Below are 23,037 nucleotides of genomic sequence, written 5' to 3'. Positions count from 1 at the left end.
AGTAAATGGCACCTGTGTATTTATTGTTCAGCACCAGATGCATTATATACCAGCCTGTCAAAATAATGGCACCTTGAGATTGGATGTTTACATACAGCGGAGATGTCTTGCAGTGCCGGAAAAAAAAAAGAAAAAAAGAAAAGAAAATGGCAACTCGTGCAATTACTTTTTTGTTTAAATTCACCATTTTGAAAGTGAATTCTGTACTGATATCACAGATTATACTGCTGTTTTACATTTATTTTAAATTAAAAACCCCTCACTATGACTCCTAAAGTTAATAAACTTCATACAGAGAAAAGAAGAAGAATAATTAAAAACATTAAAACTCAGTGAAAAACTTGACATAATAATAGAAAATAGAACAGGCATAAATGGGAATGTATTAATGGCAGAATATAACATTGGATCATCAACATGTTTATGTTTTTTATGCACAGTTAATAAAATTGGTCAGGCCACACCTACAGTACTGTGTACAGGTCTGGAGGCCTCATTTTAGGACGGATGTAGAGTTGCTAGAACGAGTACAAAGAAGGGCAACAAGATTGGTGAGGGGAACAAAGGGGTGCTCTTACCAAAAAAGGCTTAAATTCTGCAAATTGCAATGCCTGGAGAGTAGGCACCTGCAAGATGATCTGATTGAGGTGTATAAGGCCTTGAATGGGTTGAGCAGGCTGAATGCTGATGGGATTCTTCCTCTTGCTCAGATTAAGAACCTGAGGGGGCACAGATTCAAACTGGGGTAAGACAGTTGTAGAATAGATGTGCGGAAATTTGCCTTTAGCCAGCAGGTAGTTGATTAGTGGAACAGACTTCCATCTTTTGTTGTGGAAGTTGATAGCCTAAATAAATTTAAGGCTGAGCTGGACAGGCATTTGGAATGAATGGAGGGATGAAATGGGAGGGCTTTTTGGTTTTTTTTTTTTTTTGGCTGTGCAGCATAAGCTTGCTTTTTTGCATCGTATGCCTCTACTAATGAGAACTGCATTCTTAATCTCTCTCTCTCTATTTCTTATTAGCCTCATTACTTCTGCATTAAATATATAAAAAATAACTTTCACTTTCAAGATAACGGAAAAATTGAAATAACAGTATCTTGAATCCCCAAAGGTGCCATTATTCTGAAAGTCCACTGTAAGTTCATGTTTACAGCCGACTATAACAGAATACTATTTTACTCTTCAAAATATAAGGCAATGGTCAGGCCACACCTTGAGTACTGTTATACAGGTCTGGAGGCCTCATTTCAAGAAGGATGGAGAGCTGCTGGAAAGCACAGAGAAGGGCAACAAGATTAGTGAATGGAAAAAAGGGTTGCTCTTACGAAGAAAGGCTTAAGTTTTGCAAATTAGTATCTGGAGACTAGGCACCAGCGAGGTGATCAATGGTTTGAGCATGCTCAATGCCGATGGGATTCTTCCTCTTGCTCAGAATAATCACCTGAGAGGGCATAAATTCAGATTGAGGAAAGACAGATGTAGGAGAGGTGCAGAAATTTGCCTTTAGCCAGCGGGTAGTTGGTTGGTGGAACAGACGTCCTTGTGAAAGTTGATAGTCTAAATAAATTTACGGCTCAGCTGGACAGGTATTTTGAACGAACGGAAGGGTGAAATGGAAGTGTTTTTTTTTTGTTGTTTTTTTTTTTTTTTGATGCTGCATAAGCTTGCTTTCTTGCATCATATGCCTCTACTAATGCTAATGCAGGTGGAGGATCAGTCTTCAGATCAACTGTGAACGTTTGAATAAATAATTCACAATGATTAACGTAAGGCTCAAAAAAAAAAAAAAAAAAAAAAATTGCAAACAATAAACCTACAAATTAAACGAGGCCCAACTGTATATTACATTAAGAGTAAGATAGTGAACAGTCTTTCGCAAATCTTTATCCATCTTAAAATTTCTAAAATTGTTGTTTTTGTGATAATAGCGATTTCCAAATCCAGTATCAAAAGAAAGCAATTAGCATGTTCTCCACTACAAAAGAAAAACAAATTTAAACTTTCATTACGTAGTAATTCTATTAATTAAATAAATCTGTACGAAGAGACTAACAAAAAAATCATTAATCTTACCTGAGAAGTTCTATTGTCATGAACATTATTATAGGAATTACAAAAAACATTAGAGCAAATGCATTTATGGCAGGTTTTATGCAACTAAGAAGTGTACCAGCAAGACACATAATTAGCATAACTTGTTGAAACATTTTTCTGAAATATAAAAATAATAAATAATTTTGCAAAAAACCATTTATAGAAAAACAGATTTCAATCAAATACTATTCAAAGTCAATGAAAATATATAATCCTGTAAATTATAGGCATACATTAATAGCACAAAATTTTAAATTTTCAGGGCAAAACACAGGATAAAGTTAAAAACAACTTTTTTATAGATATTTACAAAATTTTTAAAAAAAGTTCGAAATTTTTTATATTTTAAAAAAAGTTTGAAAATCGTAGAAATCACAGACAGGAATTATATGGTAGTAATTAGACCATACTTTTGCATGCAACCAACCAACCTTCCTGCAGTATTTCCCACACTGGTGGGAAATACTGCAGGAAGAAAAAAGGTCTGTGCTGGCTGCGGGTGGCTCTGTAGATGGCATCCAATCATGGCCCACACGTGCTCCATGGTGGAGAAACCTGGAGACCTGGCTGACCAGGTCATTAACATTCACACCATGAAGAAACTCATAGGAAATCCTTGCAGTATGTGTTCAAGCACTGTCCTCTGGATTCCAGAAGCTCAGCAACATAGCAGCGAGTAGCCAGAATGCCGTTAACGAACACCAATGATGACTGCCTATTAAAACTGATTGCTACCCAAGCCACAACACCATCAGAACATGTAGTATGGCATTCAATAATAACGCTAGGATCACTGCACTCACCATGTTGCCACATGTGTATGCTGCGATCATCGTGCCTCAAGCAGAAGCATAATTGATCACCGAAGATCATGACACCATTCTATAACAGTCTATAACCCAGGTGGCCCATGCACGGCACCATTGAACACACTTAATGATGGACAGTGGTCAGGAGTAATTAATGCCAGGGCTGGTATGAACAACAGCCCCCCTTTTGCCAGTCAGTGTGAAATGGTACAACATGTAATAGGGTGACAACCAGATGATGTCACAGCTCATTGGATGGTAGCCAGCATTACTGTAGGTGTGATGTAAACATGTCGATGGATAAAACCATCCTTCTGTTCTGTAATCAACAATCAATCAACTACAGTGGTATTCTCAAAAAAGTTTCTTGCACATGTTGGAGAATTACACAGAGGACAACTTGCCACTATGAATCCAACTTATCAGATACTTTCAGTTGGATGATGCTCCACCCCACTTTGCTTTGAATGTCTGTGCCTGTGTTAAGATAACAAGAAATTTGGACTGAGACTAGGGATGTGCAAGTGAGGCACTTGCCACAGGCACTGCCTAAAATAGGCACTGCTAGATGTGCTACTGCATACATATATGTGTGTGTTAAGATACGATACGAATTAGGTGCCATTTTAAGGTTTTGCATCAAAAGCTTTCCCAAAATCCAAGTATACGATATCAAAATTATTTTTTGCATCCAGTTCCTTTGTGACCACATCATAGTATCCAATCAAATTTGTCAGACAAGACTTCCCCTTAGCAAACCCATGCTGTGTCTGAACTATAACTTCAGTCTTCTCTAGATGATTCTAAATTGCTTCTTTAACCAGTTACTCCATTATTTTCTCTGGAATAGAAGTTAAACTAGCAGGTCTGTAATTAAGCTGCTGTAGAAAACAATCATCCAATAAATCCACAAAAGTTTTGCTAGTGTATGAGTGACCAACCCACAAGTTCCAGTCTATATCTAGGAAGTTAAAATCCCCCATTATAAGACAATCTGATTTACTGGCCCACTATTTGTCTGTACAGCTGTTCACTGTACTCATCACAGTCATTAACACACTCCTACTCTCAACTTGGTTTTTGCAGTGCTTATGTCACTCTAAACTGACTCAACACTGCATTGTCCACCCATGTCAACTGGATGCACTTCCTATATATATATATATATATATATATATATATATAGAGAGAGAGAGAGAGATAACAACATCCTTCTCTGTACTAGCAACAGTCCTACATATCATGAACAGGACATCTTAGCCTGCCTAACCACTTGTTCACAATACATAGAAAATTTCATGTCAGACCGAACCTATCTTTTTTGTGTTGAATCACTTTTAGCTTCTCTCCCTACTGCCAATTATCAGACCACATATGGATTGAATTCAAGTCTTTTTGAAGCACCATGGCCTGGCAAAAATTGTTAACCACCCTTCTTAACTTCATATCATTAGCAAACTTTGGCCTCCCTTGTCAATATCAGTTATGGAGAATCAAACTAAAGTTTAATTTCCACTGTAATTTTTTAAAATTTCTTTTAAGGATAAAATACAAGTGAAGTCACCTCTAAATTATATCTATACTTTATTATTATACAGTTTCATTCAATATTTGTGGCAGCATTATTTATTTTCATTCAATATTTATGCCAGAAGACATACAGGGCAGTACCAAAAAGTTTATACATTTCCTAGAAATAATAGCCCTAGAAAGGTGAAACTTCACAGGAGCTTTAATTCTTTTCTATGTACCCTTTTTTTCTTTTCTATTTTCTATTTCCTTTTTTTCTATTCTTTTCTATGTATTGTAAATGGACTTGATAATTTTGAAGTACAGTCAGGCCTCGTATAGCATGATAGTTGTGTTCCTCCCATGTGTAATAACACATTTCTCCCATCTATGGATCAGTTGTTTAATGCCTTGATCATAGAAGTCTGCACTTCTTGCCTGAAACCACAATTCGACTTCACTGATGACTTCCTGAGACGAATCAAAGCGGCGTCTACACAATGGTTTCTTCATTTCTCGAAACAAGAAGTTGTCTGGTGGTGCTAGGTCAGAAGAATAGGGTGAGTGTTGCAAGAGTTTGAAGCTGCACTGGGCAACAAAGTTGGTGGTGGCAATGGCCATATGAGTCACTGCATTGTCTGACAGAAGACGGACACCTTTGGTTAACATTCCACACCTTTCCACCTTTAAAGCATCAGGCGATTCTTGCACTGCTTCTATTGGAAAATGCAGCAGCCTGAAAAGCAAGGTGTCGCCCTGCTATGGGTCATCGTGGAAAAAGTGAATATGTCAGCTGTGCAAAGTTAACAAAGAGAAAGAACATGCATATATATACTTGAATGTACACTAATGCTAGGAGCATTGTAAATGGACTTGATAATTTTGAAGTACAGTCAGGCCTCGTATAGCATGATAGTTGTGTTCCTAGAAACCCTCGTGCAATTCAAAATCGTGCAATATAAACAACAGGCCCTATGGGAAAAATAGGGTTAGGTGCTGACCACCCAAGATTGAACACACACCCAGGATTGATTTTCTATCCAAACAGATGACAGCCGTTCCATCTCTTCCAATTCTTTGTGTCTTAATCTAATGGATTTTAATTACACTTTGAGTTGTTCCTGCAATGAAAATTTTTTTATTTTCTCTGCATTCTTTCTAATTCTTGGCGTTGCCTCATTTAGGCCTGTAGCACGTGCAATATCACATGGTCTTTCATTTCTCTCAAAGCGTTTCACAATTTCATATTTTTTTTCTCTATCAACAGAGGCAGACTGGCCATAGCCTTACCGGGGAAACCCCAGTGGGCCGGAGGCCATTGTGATTTTGGCCATAAACACTAGTATGAGGCCACTACAAATTTTCCCGGGTAAGAATTTTTGACCCAGTTCGCCTCTGCTTATCGATATTGCTTTTCTTTTTCTCTCTGAATCTGTAGTGTCTTCACCAACGCTTCCTTTTAAGTATTTTAGTCATTTTTAGGGAATAAAGCACAATTACAAAATGAGGAGGCACGCTTGATACACATAAACAAAGCTGCGCACCTGTAGCAACTGAATAAACAACACCGTAAAGGCAGAGACACACTATTAACACCTCACATTTTACTAAAGCACATTTCTGGGGGTTACTACCATAAAACAATAAAAACAATTTCCAGTTGCGTTTCTGCTGGTGGAATCTGTTATAAACTGGTAGTAAATTCGATCTAATTGCATTTGCGATAATGCTAATAGCTGAAATTGTGTGGGATTTTATGTTATTATGGTGACATGTGTTTCCCCTTCATTGATATAAAAAAACAAATACATTTTCAGAATCTTCTCTTCATTCCTGTCGTGTTGCATTCAGTTGGGGTGATTCCGCATTCGACTGCCATTTCTTGTAAACACAAAGGCGAATCGTGCATAAGCGAATTTGGTTCGTGTTATATACGATATCGTTACCTTATTTATAAATCATGTATGATCGAATTCGTGTAGCGTAAACACGTGTTATACAAGGACTGACTATACTGATTAAGTTATCAAATGCAGTCATTGTAGGCATCGCACAGACATGGTCTCACTCAGACATGAATGATGCTGAATTTTAATATAGGGAGTAAAATGTTTACAGGAAGGATAGACAGAACAGGAGGGGGTGGAAGGATTATGCTCTTAGTTAAGAAGCATAGTAAATCTAAGGCAGTGCATCCAGTCGACATGGGTGACCAGTGCAATATTAAGTTAGTTTGGTATGATATAAGCATTGGGAAAACAAAATTGAGAGCAGGAGTGCGTTACAGGCCTAATGACTGTGATGAGTATACCAAATGGGTATACAGAGATAGAGTGGGCTAGTACATCAGAATGTCTTATAATGGGGATTTTACCTTTTTCCAGATGTTGACTGGAATTTGTGGGTTAGTCACACACACTAGCAAGACTTTTTTTAGATTTCCTGGATGACTATTTTCTACAGCAGCACATTAGAGAGAAAACAAGAGGAAGAAATGCTCCTGATCCGGTTATCAGCAGTGATTCTACATGCATTAAGAATCTGAAGGTAAAACACCCACTAGGTTGCAGCGATCACAGTGTAATAATGTGAAATTTAATTAAAGACATAGCTGTTCAAGGCTGAGACCTAAATCGATGTCAGATGAACTATTTAAACAACAGAGAAGAAACGTGCATGCACGCATATAAATTATCAGGTGATTCAGAAGCCTATAGTAGATATAAATTAGTCTGTAATCAAGTCATGAAGGAGGTTAAGGCAAGCTAAGGCAGATTATGAGAATTCTCTGGCAAAGAATGCAAAAAAAAAAAAAAAAGCAGCAGAGACTTCTATGCTTATATTAACAGCTGAAGAAAGGGATTCAATCACATTGGGCCACTTGATGTCAATGGGTTAACTCTCAATGACCCTGCTCAAGTTGCTGACAAATTGAATAGGTAATTTGCATTTACATTCACACATGAGGAATTCTTTACGGGAGGGGATGCCTGAAGTTTATCAAACTGGGGAACTAAATAACTTTGTGATAAATGAGAGCAAGGCAGAAGAGGAATTGTTGAAGCAAACATAAAAAAGACATCTGGGGTGGATGAGATCTATCCAATCATATTAGGAGGAAATGTGAAAATGTATCCCCAATTCATAAAAGGGGATCAAAAGATGACATGAATAATTACAGACCTGTCAGCTTAACAACTGTTCCAAGAAAAATAATGGAGTCACTTGTTAAAGAGGCGCCTCCGTAGCCAGGTGGGAAGGAGCAGCAGTGCGTAGCACACACTTCTTGATTAGACCGGGGTTTGAGCCTGTGACCACCAAATACGGAGGATGCAGAAAGGTCAGGGAATGACCACCGCATATCACCGGAGCAATATGGCCTTAGTTGCTAATGCTCCTAAAAACCAAACAACAACAAAAAAAAACACTTGTTAAAGAAGTAATGCTGAACCATCTGGACAGGAATTCAGTTTACTGCAGTCACTGTATGGATTTGTTAAGGGGCTGTCTTGTCTAACCAAACTGACAGGTGCTATGGTGCAGTGACCAAGGAACTGAATGCAAAATATAATTTTGATATCATATAATTGGATTATAGGAATGCTTTTGATACTGTTGCACATAAAAGATTGCTGTATAAACTGAGCAATATGGCATTAAGGGCAAGTTACTGCTATGAATAAAGCATTTGCATTAGCATTAGTAGAAACATATGATGCAATAAAATAAGCTTATACAGCATCAGCCAAAAAAAAAAAAATCTTCCCATTTCACCCATCTATTCACTCCAAATAAAGGAATATTTAAGTAGAAGAAGACAGACAGTGCTCTTCCAGGACTATTATCAGTGGATTCCCCCAGGGTTCAGTGTTCAGCCCATTGTTGTTTTCAATATGTATTTGCTGTCTAAGTTTACAGATGATACAAAGGTGGGCAGGGTGATTAACGACAGTAATCAGGGTGAGCTACTGTAACAAGATCTAGGAAAATTGGGTCAATGTGCCAAGAAATGGCAGTAATCCAGAATAACTTATCAACTGTGTGCTACTACACTCAGGGTGGTGGAAAATGAAAAAAAGACCTAAGGGTAAATTGTACACTCAGATAAGAAATTCTCTAAGCACATCAAACATGCTGCCAGGACAGCTCACTAGGCTGTTCTTTCTGGCAGCATGTTTTGTCAACGATATACAGAAACTTTGCTAGCGGGGCTAAAGAAGTGATTATCACTTTGTATAAGGCCATGGTTAGGCTAAACCATGAATATTGTATATATCCTTCCTAAAGTGAGGTCTGAAGGCCTCACTTTAGGAAGGATATAGATCTGCTGGAATGGGTGAGGAGAAGGGCAACCAGATTGGTGAAGGGAACACAAGAGTGCTCTTACCTAGAAAAGCTTCAGTTCTGCAAATTGCAGTTTCTGAAGACTAGGCACTTGTGGGGTGATCTGATTGAGGTGTTTACGGCCTTGAATGGACTGAGTAAGCTGAATGCGAATAGCATTCTTTCTCTTGTTTAGGCTACACACATGAGGAGGAATAAATTAAAGTCGAGGATGGTTTCAGGATAGATGTGTGGAAGTTTGTCTTCAGCCAGCAGGTGGTTGTTTGTTAGAATAAGTTTCCATCTGCTGTGGAAGTGGATGGTTTGAATAAATTCAAGGACGATCTAGAAAAATTCTTGGAAGGTATATGGATGGGAGAAGTGTGTAGGATTTTTTTTTTTTTTTTTTTTGGCTGATGCTATATAAGCTTGCTTTCTTGTATCATTTGCCACTATTACTACTACTAAATTGTGTTAAATCAGTGTCAATGTCTTTGAACTTTGAAGTCAAACAACTCAGGCAGTTTATGCATCTCTACTATGATAGATCGGATTATCACTATTACCTAGGCATTTGTGGCATGCCAATACTTACAGAACTAGTACCACTGAAACTTGTAAAGTGGAGCACTACTCTAATGTGTTACCTTCCATAAATTTGTTACACTGATTTCAAAATTGACAGTTGTGCTTTTGTTTTTTGTATCACAAGGGTTTTCCACAATTTGAGAAAAAAGAACACATATATTTACCTATTTTGTAAATTTTACTTAATTTATTCAAAAAAGCTGTACACTTTTGCTAACAAAGTAAACAAAATGCAAAAAAATAGAATATTAACACAATCAAACATTTACACAGATTTGCCACTTTTCTTAGCATAAACATCTTACATCTTTTAGTCTTAATGAATATTTTGTGGCTTTTCTTTGATGTTTGTGGAGCAGTCGGGTACGAGACATGATACTGCCATGGGGGATGTCTTTGTGTGTGCGTGATGCAAGGAGTGTAAGGAAATCAGGCGACAATTCAGCATTGTTATGGGCCTATATGAGAGCTTGAAGGACAGGGTGGATGCCCTCGAAGGATTAAAAGTGAGGGGCCCATCAAGCTCTCAGCTGCCAACACCAATGCCAGAGCTTGCACTTGGTCATCACGCAACACAGCGGCAGCCCCAAGGCAGAATGCGCTGGTCCCAAAGGAACTAGTAGTTGTTGGTGACTCTATTGTCAGGGAAACGGGAAACATGCTTTGTAAAAAGGATAGGTGGAAGAGGACCGGGGTATGTCTGCCAGGGGCAAAGGTTGATGACGTTGTAGAGTGGATATCATCTTTTAAGGGCACAAAAGGTGATATAGTTGTACATATTGGTACTAATGATATTAAGAGTAGGAGACTGGCAGAATTACTTAACAAGTACAGGTCACTGTTGAAAAAAAGCAGTGAATTAGGGTTGAATTTGAAAGTGTCTGCAATTCTGCCCAGACACAATAGGAGGGAGTATATGATGAGAGCCCTGTCAATCAATTCAGCCTTGGAAAGATTGTGCAAGGCTCAAGGGGTAGAATTTTTTTCAGCCTGGTCTATACTTGTTAACAGGAGAGACTGCTTCTACAGGGATGGGATACACTTAAATAGAAAAGGTGCAAGAATGTTTGCTGATGCTATCGAGGCAGTGTTAGGTGGGTCGGAAAACTGCAAGATTGGGGGGATACAAGGACTAATAGATTAACAGTAGCCATTGGCAGAGGTGAAAGTGATTCTCGCACTGCTTCTATTGGAATGAGCAGCAGCCTGGAAAATAAGATACAGGATATTTCAGAGGCTGCTGGGAATCATTGGGGTACAAGTAAACACATGGGTTGTGTTAGGGTAGTTAAGAATAGAAACAGGTGCAGGTATACTTGCGTGTACACCAATGCTAGGAGTTTAGTAAATAAATTTGATGAATTTGAGGTATTGCTCAAAATATCAAAGGCAGATATTGTTGGGATTTCAGAGACATGGTGTCACACAGATATAAGGAATGCAGAACTGGAATTTGAGGAGTACAATGTCTACAGAAAGGATAGACAGGATAGGAAGGGAGGAGGGGTTATGCTATTAGTTAAGAAATACAAAATCCAAGGAAGTGAAGCCAGTCGACATCGCTGGACAGTACAGTGTCGAGTCAATTTGGTGTGACATAAGCATTGGGAGATCAAAATTGAGGAGTGTGCTATAGGCCTAATGACTCTGATGAGTATACAGGGAAATAGAGTGGGCCAGTAAATCAGAGTCTTATAATGGGGGATTTTAATTTCCCAGATACTGACTGGAATTTGGGGGCTGGTCACACACACACTAGCAAGGCTTTTGTGGATTTATTGGATGATTGTTTTCCACATCAGCATGTTCGGGAGCCAACTAGAGGGAGTAATACTCTTGATTTGATTATCAGTAGTGATTCTCCATGCATTAAGAATCTGCAGATAAATGAACCACTAGGTGGCAGTTATCACAGTGTGCTGAAGTGGGATTTACTCAAAGAGGTAACTACCATTAGGGGTAAAGGGAAGGGTTATTGCTTTCGTAAAGGCAACTACGATGGACTGAGACAGTATTTAAATTCTATACAGTGGGACCAACTGATGATGTTACCAACAGCAAATTCAAAATGGGAAGCATTCAAAGAACTTATCTTGGAAGCTACTTTACATACCAACTAAGAAATATTCTTCAAGGTTTAGGCCTAAATGGATGTCAGATGAACTAATGAGACATATGGCAGAGAAGAAAAATGCATGGGATACATACAAATTAACATGTGACACAGAAGCCTATGATAGACAAGTTGATCTGTAACAAAGTTACAAAGGAGGTTAGGCAGGCGAAGGCAGATTATGAGAAATCTTTGGCAAGGGATGCAAAGAAAAACAGCAAAGAGTTCTTTACTTATGTAAACTCTAGAAGGAAGGGGATGAATCAGATTGGTCCACTTGATATCGATGGGTCAACTGTTGATGATCCTGCTCAGGTAGCTAACAAACTAAATGAATATTTTGCATCGACATTCACATATGAGGAGTTATTCAGCAAGGGGAATGCCAAAGGTGTATTCAACTCTGGCAGTAAGCTAGAGAATCTTGTAATAACTGAGAGTAAAGTGGAGGAGAAATTGTTGAAGATAAAGACAAGAAAGGCACCTGGGGTGGATGGGATCTATCCAGTTATATTAAAGGAGGCAGCAAAGGAAGTAAGCAAACCCTTAGCCATAATTATGACAGCTTCCTTCGACTCAGGGGAGGTACCCATGGACTGGAGATGTGCAAATGTGACCCCAATTCACAAAGGAGGATCAAAGGCTGACACAAGTAATTATAGACCTGTGAGTTTAACTTCTGTTCCAGGAAAATTAATGGAGGCACTGGTTAAAGAAGCACTGCAGGATCACCTAGACAAGACTTCAGTTATAGCTCGGACACAGCATGGTTTTGTTAAGAGGAAGTCTTGCCTGACCAATTTGATTGGATACTATGATGCAGTCACAAAAGAACTGGATGCAGAGAATAACTTTGATATTATATACTTGGATCTTAGAAAGACTTTTGATACTGTTGCACATGGAAGACTGCTCCACAAATTGGAGCAGTGTGGCTTTGGAAGCAAATTGCTGCTATGGATAAAGGGGTGGTTCAGGGGGAGAAGACAGAGTGGTAATCAATGGACACTGCTTATCGTGGACTAATGTTATTAGTGGAGTCCCTCAGGGTTCAGTATTGGGTCCATTATTGTTTTCTGTATTTATAAATGATATTGATGATGGTATATCAAGCTTAATGTACAAGTTTACAGATGATACGGAGGTTGGCAGGGTTGTCAAGCACACTACTGACACTATGCTGCAACAGGATCTGGAAAGGTTGAGCAGATGGGCTGAGAGGTGGCAAATGAAGTTTAACATTGACAAATGTAAAGTACTACATATGGGAAACAGCAACCCCAAAGCAAAGTATCAACTCTGTGTTACTACACTGACAGCGGTAGAGAATGAAAGGGACCTGGGTGTGGTTGTGCAGGCAGATATGAAGTTCTCTGAGTAGTGCAGACGGGCTGCAAGAGTAGCTCATGGTGTATTGTCAATGATATATAGGAATTTTTCTAGCAGGGATAAGGAGGTGATTATTCCCTTGTATAAGGCAATGGTCAGGCCACACCTAGAGTACTGTACACAGGTCTGGAGGCCTCGTTTCAAGAAGGATGTAGAGCTGCTGGAACGAGTACAGAGAAGGGCAACAAGATTAGTGAATGGAACAAAGGGGTGCTCTTACAAAGAAAGGCTTAAGTTTTGCAAATTACGGTGTCTGGAGACTAGGCACCAGCGAGGTGATCTGATAGAGGTGTATAAAGCCTTGAATGGTTTGAGCATGCTCAATGCTGATGGGATTCTTCCTCTCGCTCAGAATAATCACCTGAGAGGGCATAAATTCAAATTGAGGAAAGACAGATGTAGGATAGATGTGCGGAAATTTGCCTTTAGCCAGCGGGTGGTTGGTTGGTGGAACAGACTTCCATCCATTGTCGTGGAAGTTGATAGCCTAAATAAGTTTAAGGCTCAGCTGGACAGGTATTCTGAACGAACAGAGGGGTGAAGTGGAAGTGGTTATTTTTTATTTATTTATTTATTATTTATTTTTTTTTTTTTTGCCTGATGCTGCATAAGCTTGCTTTCTTGCATCAAATGCCTCTACTAATGCTAATGTATTATGGCAGACAACTCCCTTTTCAAAGACTAGTTATAATCTACCATCACATTCCACTTTCTCTGGTATCTTCCTTTCATTTGGTGGATTCATCCACCTTATTCCTTAATAGAACCAAGATTTTCTGGGAAAAATGGATGTATGAGTGCAAGAAATCAACTTTCAAACTCACCTTACAGCCTATTTTTTAAAATATATTACACTGATTTTTATAACTACCATCATTCTTGCTTCCTAAATAGAACAACATTTCTGTTCACCAGTCTTAGGGAACTTCCAATGCCAATCCTAATTACTTGTAATGCTGTCTTGTATGTCATTCTCAGCACTTCTAAGGATTTTCTGTTTGCAATCTTATCCTAAAAATCAGTAACCAGTGGGAAAAAACTAAATAATAAAAGAAAAAGCAGTAACACTTTTTCTTATTTTATGGAAAAACATGGAAAAACATGGAAAAAAAAGAGTACAGCATTTTGCAAAAAAATCTGTATATGACAGAGAAAAATGGATGCCATTTTTGAACTTTGTACACAAGACCAATAAAATTACAAATAAAATCAATTAACATGTTCACTGTTTCCTCTCACAAATAAACGGCATCAGATTTTTAATCCACAAGGAGAGGGAACCACCTTACTTTTAGAACTTTGACAATTTGACAAGAAAACCCAGATATTTTTGTCAAACAACCTTTGCCAGACCCTAATTCAGTGAGAAGAAAAGTCTAAAAAATGTCTCTACCCTCTCCAATCCAGACTGATTCAAACCTGGGTCAAAAAGGTCATTGGAAAAGCCAGCAGTGAAAGTGTTAAAATAAAATTTTAACTTTATGTACAATGCATAAAATGATATAGGCTTATGTTAATTATTGGGAAACCCTTACATAAGGTTGAATCATATAAAAAAGATATTGATTAAATTTAATTTACATGTCACCATGGATGTAAATTTGGGAATTGATACTAATGCCTCCATTGAATAACAAAGTACATTAGCTATCCTCTATATCAGTGGTATTCAACCTTCTTATTGACAATTTTACAATTTTCTTAAAGAATACTGTATCCCCATTATATATTTTTTTACATGAAATTTATATCTTCTAAATACATTTCAAATAATACCTGTTTATGATATGCATGGCATGATATATGTACCAATGATAGCTGATGAATAAACCAAAACATGCAATAGATTACCATATAGATACCAAAATGTTTTTTGTCATTTTTCAACAATGACAGTTTTGTATGCCTACCTACTCCTGGAGGTATATGCATACTACCAGTTGAATACTACTCCTCTATATGCAGTGACAAAGACAATAAGCCTTTAACAACAAAGGGTAGGCAATGGTAATGCAACACTGTTATTTAGCTTCTTACAGTGGAGGACATCTCTCCAGCAAAAATTTACTAGCACATGGAAAAGGTGTATGTCAACAATTGTATGTTATGCCAAGAAGCATATAAATGGGAAAAATTGTTACCATGAAGTTTCCCTTCATATGGATGCTGACAAGGAGACAGAGTTATCAAAAAATAAATTACTGTTTTAAAAGACAATCAAAGCAGATCAGTGTACTACAGATGGAATGTACAAACTGATCTTGAAACTTACATAACCAAAAACTATATTGGTCATGTGTTAAGTATGTAATTTTTTATCCATCCTGGACTTGGTGATTGTCTCTTCTCCAATGGAGTCTTTATCTCATAGCTATTCCCAACCTCATATTGTTTGGCATTACAAGAATGCAAAATGGGTTGACCTGCAAGATTTCTTTTCCTTGGTCGGATTACTGTTTCAAAACTGATGTCAACGTTTGCTCAGATGAAGTTTCCTGATAATGTCAGTGAAATTGTGTCAGTGAAATTATTCTTGCAGGAATGGAATCCTTTATCCCACACTCCACTTTAAAATCTTTTCCTTTATCTAAACCATGGTTTTCCAATAAATGTGCTAAGGCTGTTCAAGAGAAGAACATTGCATATTGTAATTGGCTTGTTTCCAAATGTTCAGTTTCATTTTCTGCCTACACTAAAGCTCGCAACAATTGTAAAGCAGTTATTAATCAGTCCAAACTAGATTTTGAACAGGCTAAAAGTAGAAAACTTGCTTCTTGCCCTAATGGTAGCCAAGCATTCTGGTCTCTCGCCAAAGCTATTGGCCGCAACTTTTGCCCATCTCTGCTCCCACCTCTGTCAAAACCAGATGGTTCTGTTGTCACTTTGGCCAAGATAAAGCTGACCTGCTAGCATCCCATTTTTCTTCCAACTCATGTATTAATGATCTTGGTAAAACACCTCCCACCATTCCCAACACGCTCCATTCAATGCCTCCTGTGGTCTTCTGCCAAAAGGATGTCAGAAGAATTTTGACGAATCTTGATGATAAGAAAGCTCCAGGTCCTGATGGTATTTCTCCACTTGTTCCCAAAATCTGTGCTCCTGAACTTACTCCTGTTATTTGCTGCCTTTTTTTCACTTTCTTATTCCAAAGGTGTTTTTTCTTCTGCTTGGAAACTTGCTCATATCCAGCCAGTTCCTAAAAAGGGAGACAAATCCCTCCCATCCAATTATTGTCCCATTGCAATTACTTGTACTCTTTCTAAAATAATGGAAGAATCAATTAACCGCCAACTCTTAAACTACCTGGAGACCTTCCGTCTGATCAATGATCGGCAGTATGGATTCCGTCAGTGTCGATCCACTGGTGATATTCTGGCTTATGTCACCCATTTATGGACAAATTCAATGGATAAGTTTGGGGAAACACAAGCAGTTGCTCTTGACATTTCAAAGGCTTTCGATCGTGTTTGGCATAAAGATCTCCTAAACAAGCTTCCATCTTATGGTTTGCCAACTGTGTTTTGTAATTGGTTATCCAGTTTTCTTTCGGATGGCTCACGGAGGGTGACAGTAGATGGCTCTCTGTATTCTACTTTCTCCATTAATGCTAGTGTCCCCCAAGATTCAGTTCTTTCCCCCACCCACTCTTTTCCTCTTGGATATTAATGACCTTCTTTCATTGAGTGGAAATCCTATCCATAGTTTTGCCGATGATAGCACATTGCATTCCACTTTCCATTTTGAGAAACCTTGCCTTGCTCAATCAGCTTCAACTTCTCGAATATATGCTACCAGTGGGGCAAAGACAACTTAGTTGATTTCAATCCTTCTAAACTCGGTCTTGTCTTATATCTCGCAAAAAGGATTCTTCTGCTCCTATGCTTATCTTTGACGACACTCCAATTTCTAGGCAAAATGATATCTCTTTTGGAGATTAATCTCTCTCTCTTGTCACAACCATATTACAAATATTGCTTCCTCTGCATCTAAAATACCTGGTTTTCTCTTTCACTCTCAACATTACTTTTCTTCCAAACAGCTGTTCACTTTGTACAAATCGCAAATTTGCCCTACCATGGAATGTTGTTCCCACATCTGGGGCAGTGCCCCCAAAACCTCTCTCAGGCATCTAGATTCTATTCAGAAGAGGGCAGTTAAGTTAATTAATGACTCATCTCTAACAGAGTCTGTCCACTCACTGTCTCATAGATGTACTGTTTCTGCTGCATGCCTTTTCTATAGATATTTCCATGGGCACTGTTCTTCTGAATTGGCTTCTATAATTCCCACTCTCTCTCTCTTTCAAAACAGTCCCAACATGTGCCGCCACCAGCCAACATCTATTTACTGTCCAACTTCAAACTTACAGAACCAACTTTTCTTCTTCCTCGTTTATTCATTCAACTGCTGTTTTCTGGAACAATCTTCCTTCATTCGTATTTCCTGAAAATTACAGTCTCCAGAAGTTCAAGTCTAATGTCAACAAATATCTTATTTCGTCATCTCAACCTCCAACCCAAGCACAGTACTAAGTACTATAGGTTCTAATACCTATCGTGTTTGGTGTTTTCAACCCCCCCCCCCATTTCTATCCTTTTCTCCAAAAAAACTGGAAGGTTAACTTTGTGCAAGCTAACAACTTTTTTTATGGCATGCTCTCTACACAGTTAATAGGTTTCCTAACATCGTATTAGAGATACTATAATCTATTAAATATTGGTGTAGATACACCATAGATAGCTCTTAAATGAAAACTACAATAGCAGTGTAAAGGCATTTTTTTTACTATATCTCATATTGTGATCATTCTTCACAACGAGTTACCACATATTGCATTACCTCGAATAAGTAATGCTTCACTAATAGAGAAGACTATAGTTACTTATTCTAGGTGGGCACCACCATCCAGACGGACCGTTTGGTGTTGCAATCATGACAACCCAGTTGTGAAATTAATCCCAATATGAGAGATGCCAGAAGGTGCACGTGATAATACTATAATAAACTGAAATGCAACTAGGCATAATATTATAAGAGCTTAAAATTATCTATTAAATATTGGTGTAGATAGATCATAGATAGCTCTTAAATGAAAATTATTATAGTAGTGTAAAGGCATCATTTCAACTATATCTTATATTGTGATCATTCTTCACAACAAGTTACCATGTATTGCACTACCCCAAATAAGTAATGCTCCACTAATAGAAGTGGGCACCACCACTACTCAGATGGCACTGTTTCAAGGCTTGCTGGCCTTTCATTGGTGGGTGGGTGGGTAGGTACCCTGGTATTGCAATCATGGCAACACAGTTGTGAAATTAATCCCACAATATGAGAGATGCCAAAAGGTGTACGTGATAATACTATAATAAATCCACATGCTATACTATAATACTATAATAAATCCAAATGCTATACTATAATACTATAATAAATCCAAATAGTATTATCACGTACATCTTTTAGCATCTCCCATATTGTGGGATTAATTTCACAACTGTGTTGTCATGATTGCAATACCAGGGTACCTACCCATCCACCAACCCACCCACCCACCGATGAAAGGTCAACAAGCCTTGAAATGGTGCTGTCTGGGTGGTGGTGGTGCCCACCTAGAATAAGTAACCATAGTCTTCTCTATTAGTGAAGCATTACTTATTCGAGGCAATACATGGTAACTTGTTGTGAAGGATGATCACAATATGAGATATACAGGCATTCCCTGGCTTATGTAATACTCGACTTACAGAAATTTGATTTTATGTAAGTTTTTGCCAGCCGGAGCAAACTTAAAAAGATTGCAGAAATGTATTTTGCATCCCGTAGGAATAAATGGAGGTATCATGAAAATAATAAAAGAGGCCTACGTGCTCCGGATTCATAATGCGAAAAAATTTTATTTTGTTGCACAGAGCATTAAACTACAATACATAAATAAGCTTTCGGCTGGGTGGCAGCCTTCATCGGATTAAAATACTTGAATGGCAGTTGGAATAGAGATGCACTGCCAGGATGGTGCGTGAGGCGCATGGTTAATTGTTTGTTGATGTTTGTGGCTGTGACGTATAGTGGTGACGTGGCCAGCGTTTGTCTATGGATAGAATTACTGACTCTGTGATGGGATTAACTTGACAACCACTGTTCCTGTTCAAAGAGGTATCCGAGCATTTTATATTTAACGATTCCAACCAGGTACGCCTTAGGTAATGGTGGGACCTGTCCACAACCACGACATCGCGGTGTGGGGCGATGTCGTGGTGGGCTGTCCAGACATGCTCGGCGATAGCTGAGTGTTCCACATCTGCCAAACGGATCGCCCTTTTATGTTCTGAGAGGCGTTTCTTGAGTCGACGTTCAGTCTCTCCAAAGTAGCAGCTCGTGCAGTCACAGCAAGAGATGCGATAGACCAAACCGCTCTGTAGAAGGGTGGGGACAGGTGCTTTTATGCTGGAAATGAGCGAAGGCAGTTTCTTGCCTGGGAGTTGGATGCACTTTATCCCATGTGATTTTAGGATTCTACCGATCTGTTGTGACAGGTTGGGGTAGTATGGGATGAATGCCCTCGTGGATGACTCGTCACTGTTGGCGTTGCTGTTGGTCGTCATGTTGTCGCGTGCTTGTAGATCATACCTGTCAAGGACGTCGATAGGGTAGCCACACCTCGTAAGGTCTACTTTGACTCTGGTGACCTCTTTGCGTCTTTCATCTGAGGAGCTGGAGTGTGTCCAGGCGCGAGTTAGCAAGGTTCGGGCAGTGGAGAGGAAGTGGCCCCGTGCGTGTGCTGACCGGAAGTTGGTAAATTGGCCAGCACACATAGGCTTACGATAAACTGTTGTCTTCAAGCATGTGTCTTTTCATGTATCATGAAAATATTATAATGTAAACCCAATAACACATTGTTTTTTTTTGGTAATTTGTTCCAAGACCTCAGAAGTTGAAATTTTCGCTATATAACTAAGCTAATTTATCTCTCTAAAAGGCCATTTTTATAATGGAAATTGCACTACACTTTCATCATTATCATATGTTCCATTATAAGAATCAATTTTCAATGCCTTTGTGATATTTTTCTTAAAAACATTTCTGGAGGTCACTACCATAAAACAATAAAAACAATTTGCACTTTCCAGTTTATTGGGCTTTTCTGTTAGCCCAATCTAATTATAAATGGGTAATAAACTTGATCTTATTGCATTTTCGATAATACTGATAACTGGAATTCTGTGGGTTTTTACATTACAGTATTATGGTGACATGAGTTCCCCTTAACTGAAATCTTATAAATCAATCATATAAAAATCAAATTTTCAGAATCTTCTCTTTATTCCTATTTAACTATTACAATGGTGAAGGGAAAGGGACCAATGGAAAGTGCAAGTGTTGGCAGTGCTAGGAAACGAAACAAAATTGATTTAGAAATGAAGAAGATTAATTGTTATGGGCCTTTATGAGAGCTTGAAGGACAGGGTGGATGCCCTCGAAGGAAATAAATTGAGGGGCCCATCAAGCTCTCAGCTGCCCACATCAACGCCAGAGCTTGCACTTGGTCATCAGGCAACACAGAGGCAGCCCCCTAGGCAGAATGCGCTGGTCCCACAGGAACTAGTAGTTGTTGGTGACTCTATTGTCAGGGAAACGGGGAACATGCTTTGTAAAAAGGATAGGTGGAATAGGACCAGGGTATGTCTGCCAGGGGCAAAGGTTGATGACGTTGTAGAGCGGATATCATCTTTTAAGGGCACAAAAGGTGATATAGTTGTACACGTTGGCACTAATGACATTAAGAGTAGGAGACCGGCAGAATTACTTAGCAAGTACAGGTCACTTTTGAAAAAAAGCCATGAATTAGGGTTGAATTTGAAAGTGTCTGCAATTCTGCCCAGACACGATAGGAGGGAGTATATGATGAGAGCCTTGTCGATCAATTCGGCCCTGGAGGGACTGTGCAAGGCTCAAGGGGTAGAATTTTTTTCAGCCTGGACTGTACTTGTTAACAGGAGAGATTGCTTCTACAGGGATGGGATACACTTAAATAGAAAGGGTGCAAGAATTTTTGCTGATGCTGTCGAGGCAGTGTTAGGTGGGTCGGAAAACTGCTAGTTGGGGGGGATACAAGGACTAATAGATTAACAGTAGCCACTGGCAGAGGTGGAAGTGATTCTTGCACTGCTTCTATTGAAATGAGCAGAAGCCTGAAAAACAAGATTCAGGATATTTCAGAGACTGCTGGGAGGCATTGCGGTACAAGTAAACACATGGGTTGTGTTAGGGTAGCTAAGAATAGAAACAGGTGCATGTATACCTGTGTGTACACCAATGCTAGGAGTTTGGTAAATAAATTTGATGAATTTGAGGTATTGCTCAAAACATCAAAGGCAGATATTGTTGGGATATCAGAGACGTGGTGTCACACAGATATAAGTAATGCGGAACTGGAATTTGGGGAATACAATGTGTATAGAAAGGATAGACAGGACAGGAGGGGAGGAGGGGTTATGCTATTAGTTAAGAAACACATAAAGTCCAAGGAAGTGAAGCCAGTCGACATCGATGGACAGGGCAGTGTCGAGTCAGTTTGGTGTGACATAAGCATAGGGGAATCAAAATTGCGAGTAGGAGTGTGCTATAGGCCTAATGACTCTGATGAGTATAATAAGATATTGTACAGGGAAATAGAGTGGGCCAGTAAATCAGAGAGTCTTATAATGGGGGATTTTAATTTCCCAGATATTGACTGGAATTTGTGGGTTGGTCACTCGCACACTAGCAAGGCTTTTGTGGATTTATTGGATGATTGCTTTCTACATCAGCATGTTCGTGAGGCAACAAGAGGGAGCAATACTCTTGATCTGATTATCAGTAGTGATTCTTCATGCATTAAGAATCTGCAGATAAATGAACCACTAGGTGGCAGTGATCACAGTGTGTTGAAGTGGGATTTACTCAAGGAGGTAACTACCATCAGAGGTAAAGGGAAGGGTTTTTGTTTTCGTAAAGGCGACTATGATGGTCTGAGACAGTATTTAAATTCTATACAGTGGGACCAACTGATGATGTTACCAACAGCAAACTCAAAATGGGAAGCATTCAAGGAACTAATCTTGGAGGCTACCAGGCTTTACATACCAACTAAGAAATATTGTTCAAGGTTTAGGCCTAAATGGTTGTCAGATGAACTAATGAGAGAGGTGGCAGAGAAGAAAAATGCATGGGATACATACAAATTAATGGGTGACATGGAAGCCTATGATAGATATAAGTTGGTCTGTAATCAAGTCACAAAGGAGATTAGGCAGGCAAAGGCAGACTACGAAAAATCCTTGGTAAAGGATGCAAAGAAAAACAGAAAAGAGTTCTTTACATATTTAAACTCAAGAAGGAAAGGAATGAATCAGATTGGTCCACTGGATATTGATGGTTCAACAGTTGAGGATCCTGCTCAGGTGGCTAACAATCTAAACGAGTATTTTGCATCTACATTCACGCATGAGGAGTTATTCAGGAAGGAGAATGATGTAGGTAAAGTAAACATTGGCAGTGAGCTGGATGATTTTGTAATAACTGAGAGGAAAGTGGAGGAGAGATTGTTGAGGATAAACATAAAAAAGGCACCTGGGGTGGATGGGATCTATCCAGTTATATTAAAGGAGGCAGCAAAGGAAGTAAGCAAACCCCTAGCCATAATTATGAGAGCTTCTTTGGACTCAGGGGAGGTACCCATAGACTGGAGATGTGCAAATGTAACCCCAATTCACAAAGGAGGATCAAAGGCTGACACAAGTAATTATAGACCTGTTAGTTTAATTTTTGTTCCAGGTAAATTAATGGAGGCACTGGTTAAAGAAGCACTGCAGGATCATCTAGACAAGAATTCAGTTATAGCTCAGACGCAGCATGGTTTTGTTAAGGGCAGGTCTTGCCTGACCAATTTGATTGGATACTATGATGTAGTCACAAAAGAACTGGATGCAGGGAATAACTTTGATATTATATATTTGGATCTTAGAAAGGCTTTTGATACTGTTGCACATGGAAGACTGCTGCACAAATTGGAGCAGTGTGGCATTGGAGGCAAATTGCTGCTATGGATAAGGGGATGGTTGAGTGGCAGAAGACAGAGAGTGGTAATCAATGGACACTGGTCAACGTGGACTAATGTTATTAGTGCTGTTCCTCAGGGTTCAGTGTTGGGTCCGTTGTTGTT

The 23,037-nt window shown here is 38.9% G+C and overlaps 1 protein-coding gene across 1 annotated transcript in view; it reads right to left on the bottom strand.

Moving 5' to 3' along the window:
- The window catches only part of bwa (alkaline ceramidase), a 54,036-nt gene that overhangs the window by 17,081 nt on the left and 13,918 nt on the right, over window positions 1–23,037 (bottom strand). Inside the window, exon 3 of the mRNA XM_090378794.1 lies at window positions 2,076–2,213. Coding sequence (XP_090234920.1) covers window positions 2,076–2,213 — 138 coding nt within the window. The remainder of the gene's footprint in view (window positions 1–2,075; window positions 2,214–23,037) is intronic.

This window comes from Mastigoproctus giganteus, chromosome 1, assembly GCF_048544385.1.
Source record: "Mastigoproctus giganteus isolate SK-2022 chromosome 1, ASM4854438v1, whole genome shotgun sequence".
Classification (NCBI taxonomy): domain Eukaryota; kingdom Metazoa; phylum Arthropoda; class Arachnida; order Uropygi; family Thelyphonidae; genus Mastigoproctus; species Mastigoproctus giganteus.
Note: the sequence above shows the minus strand (reverse complement) of the source record. Positions and strands in the feature narration are given on the sequence as shown.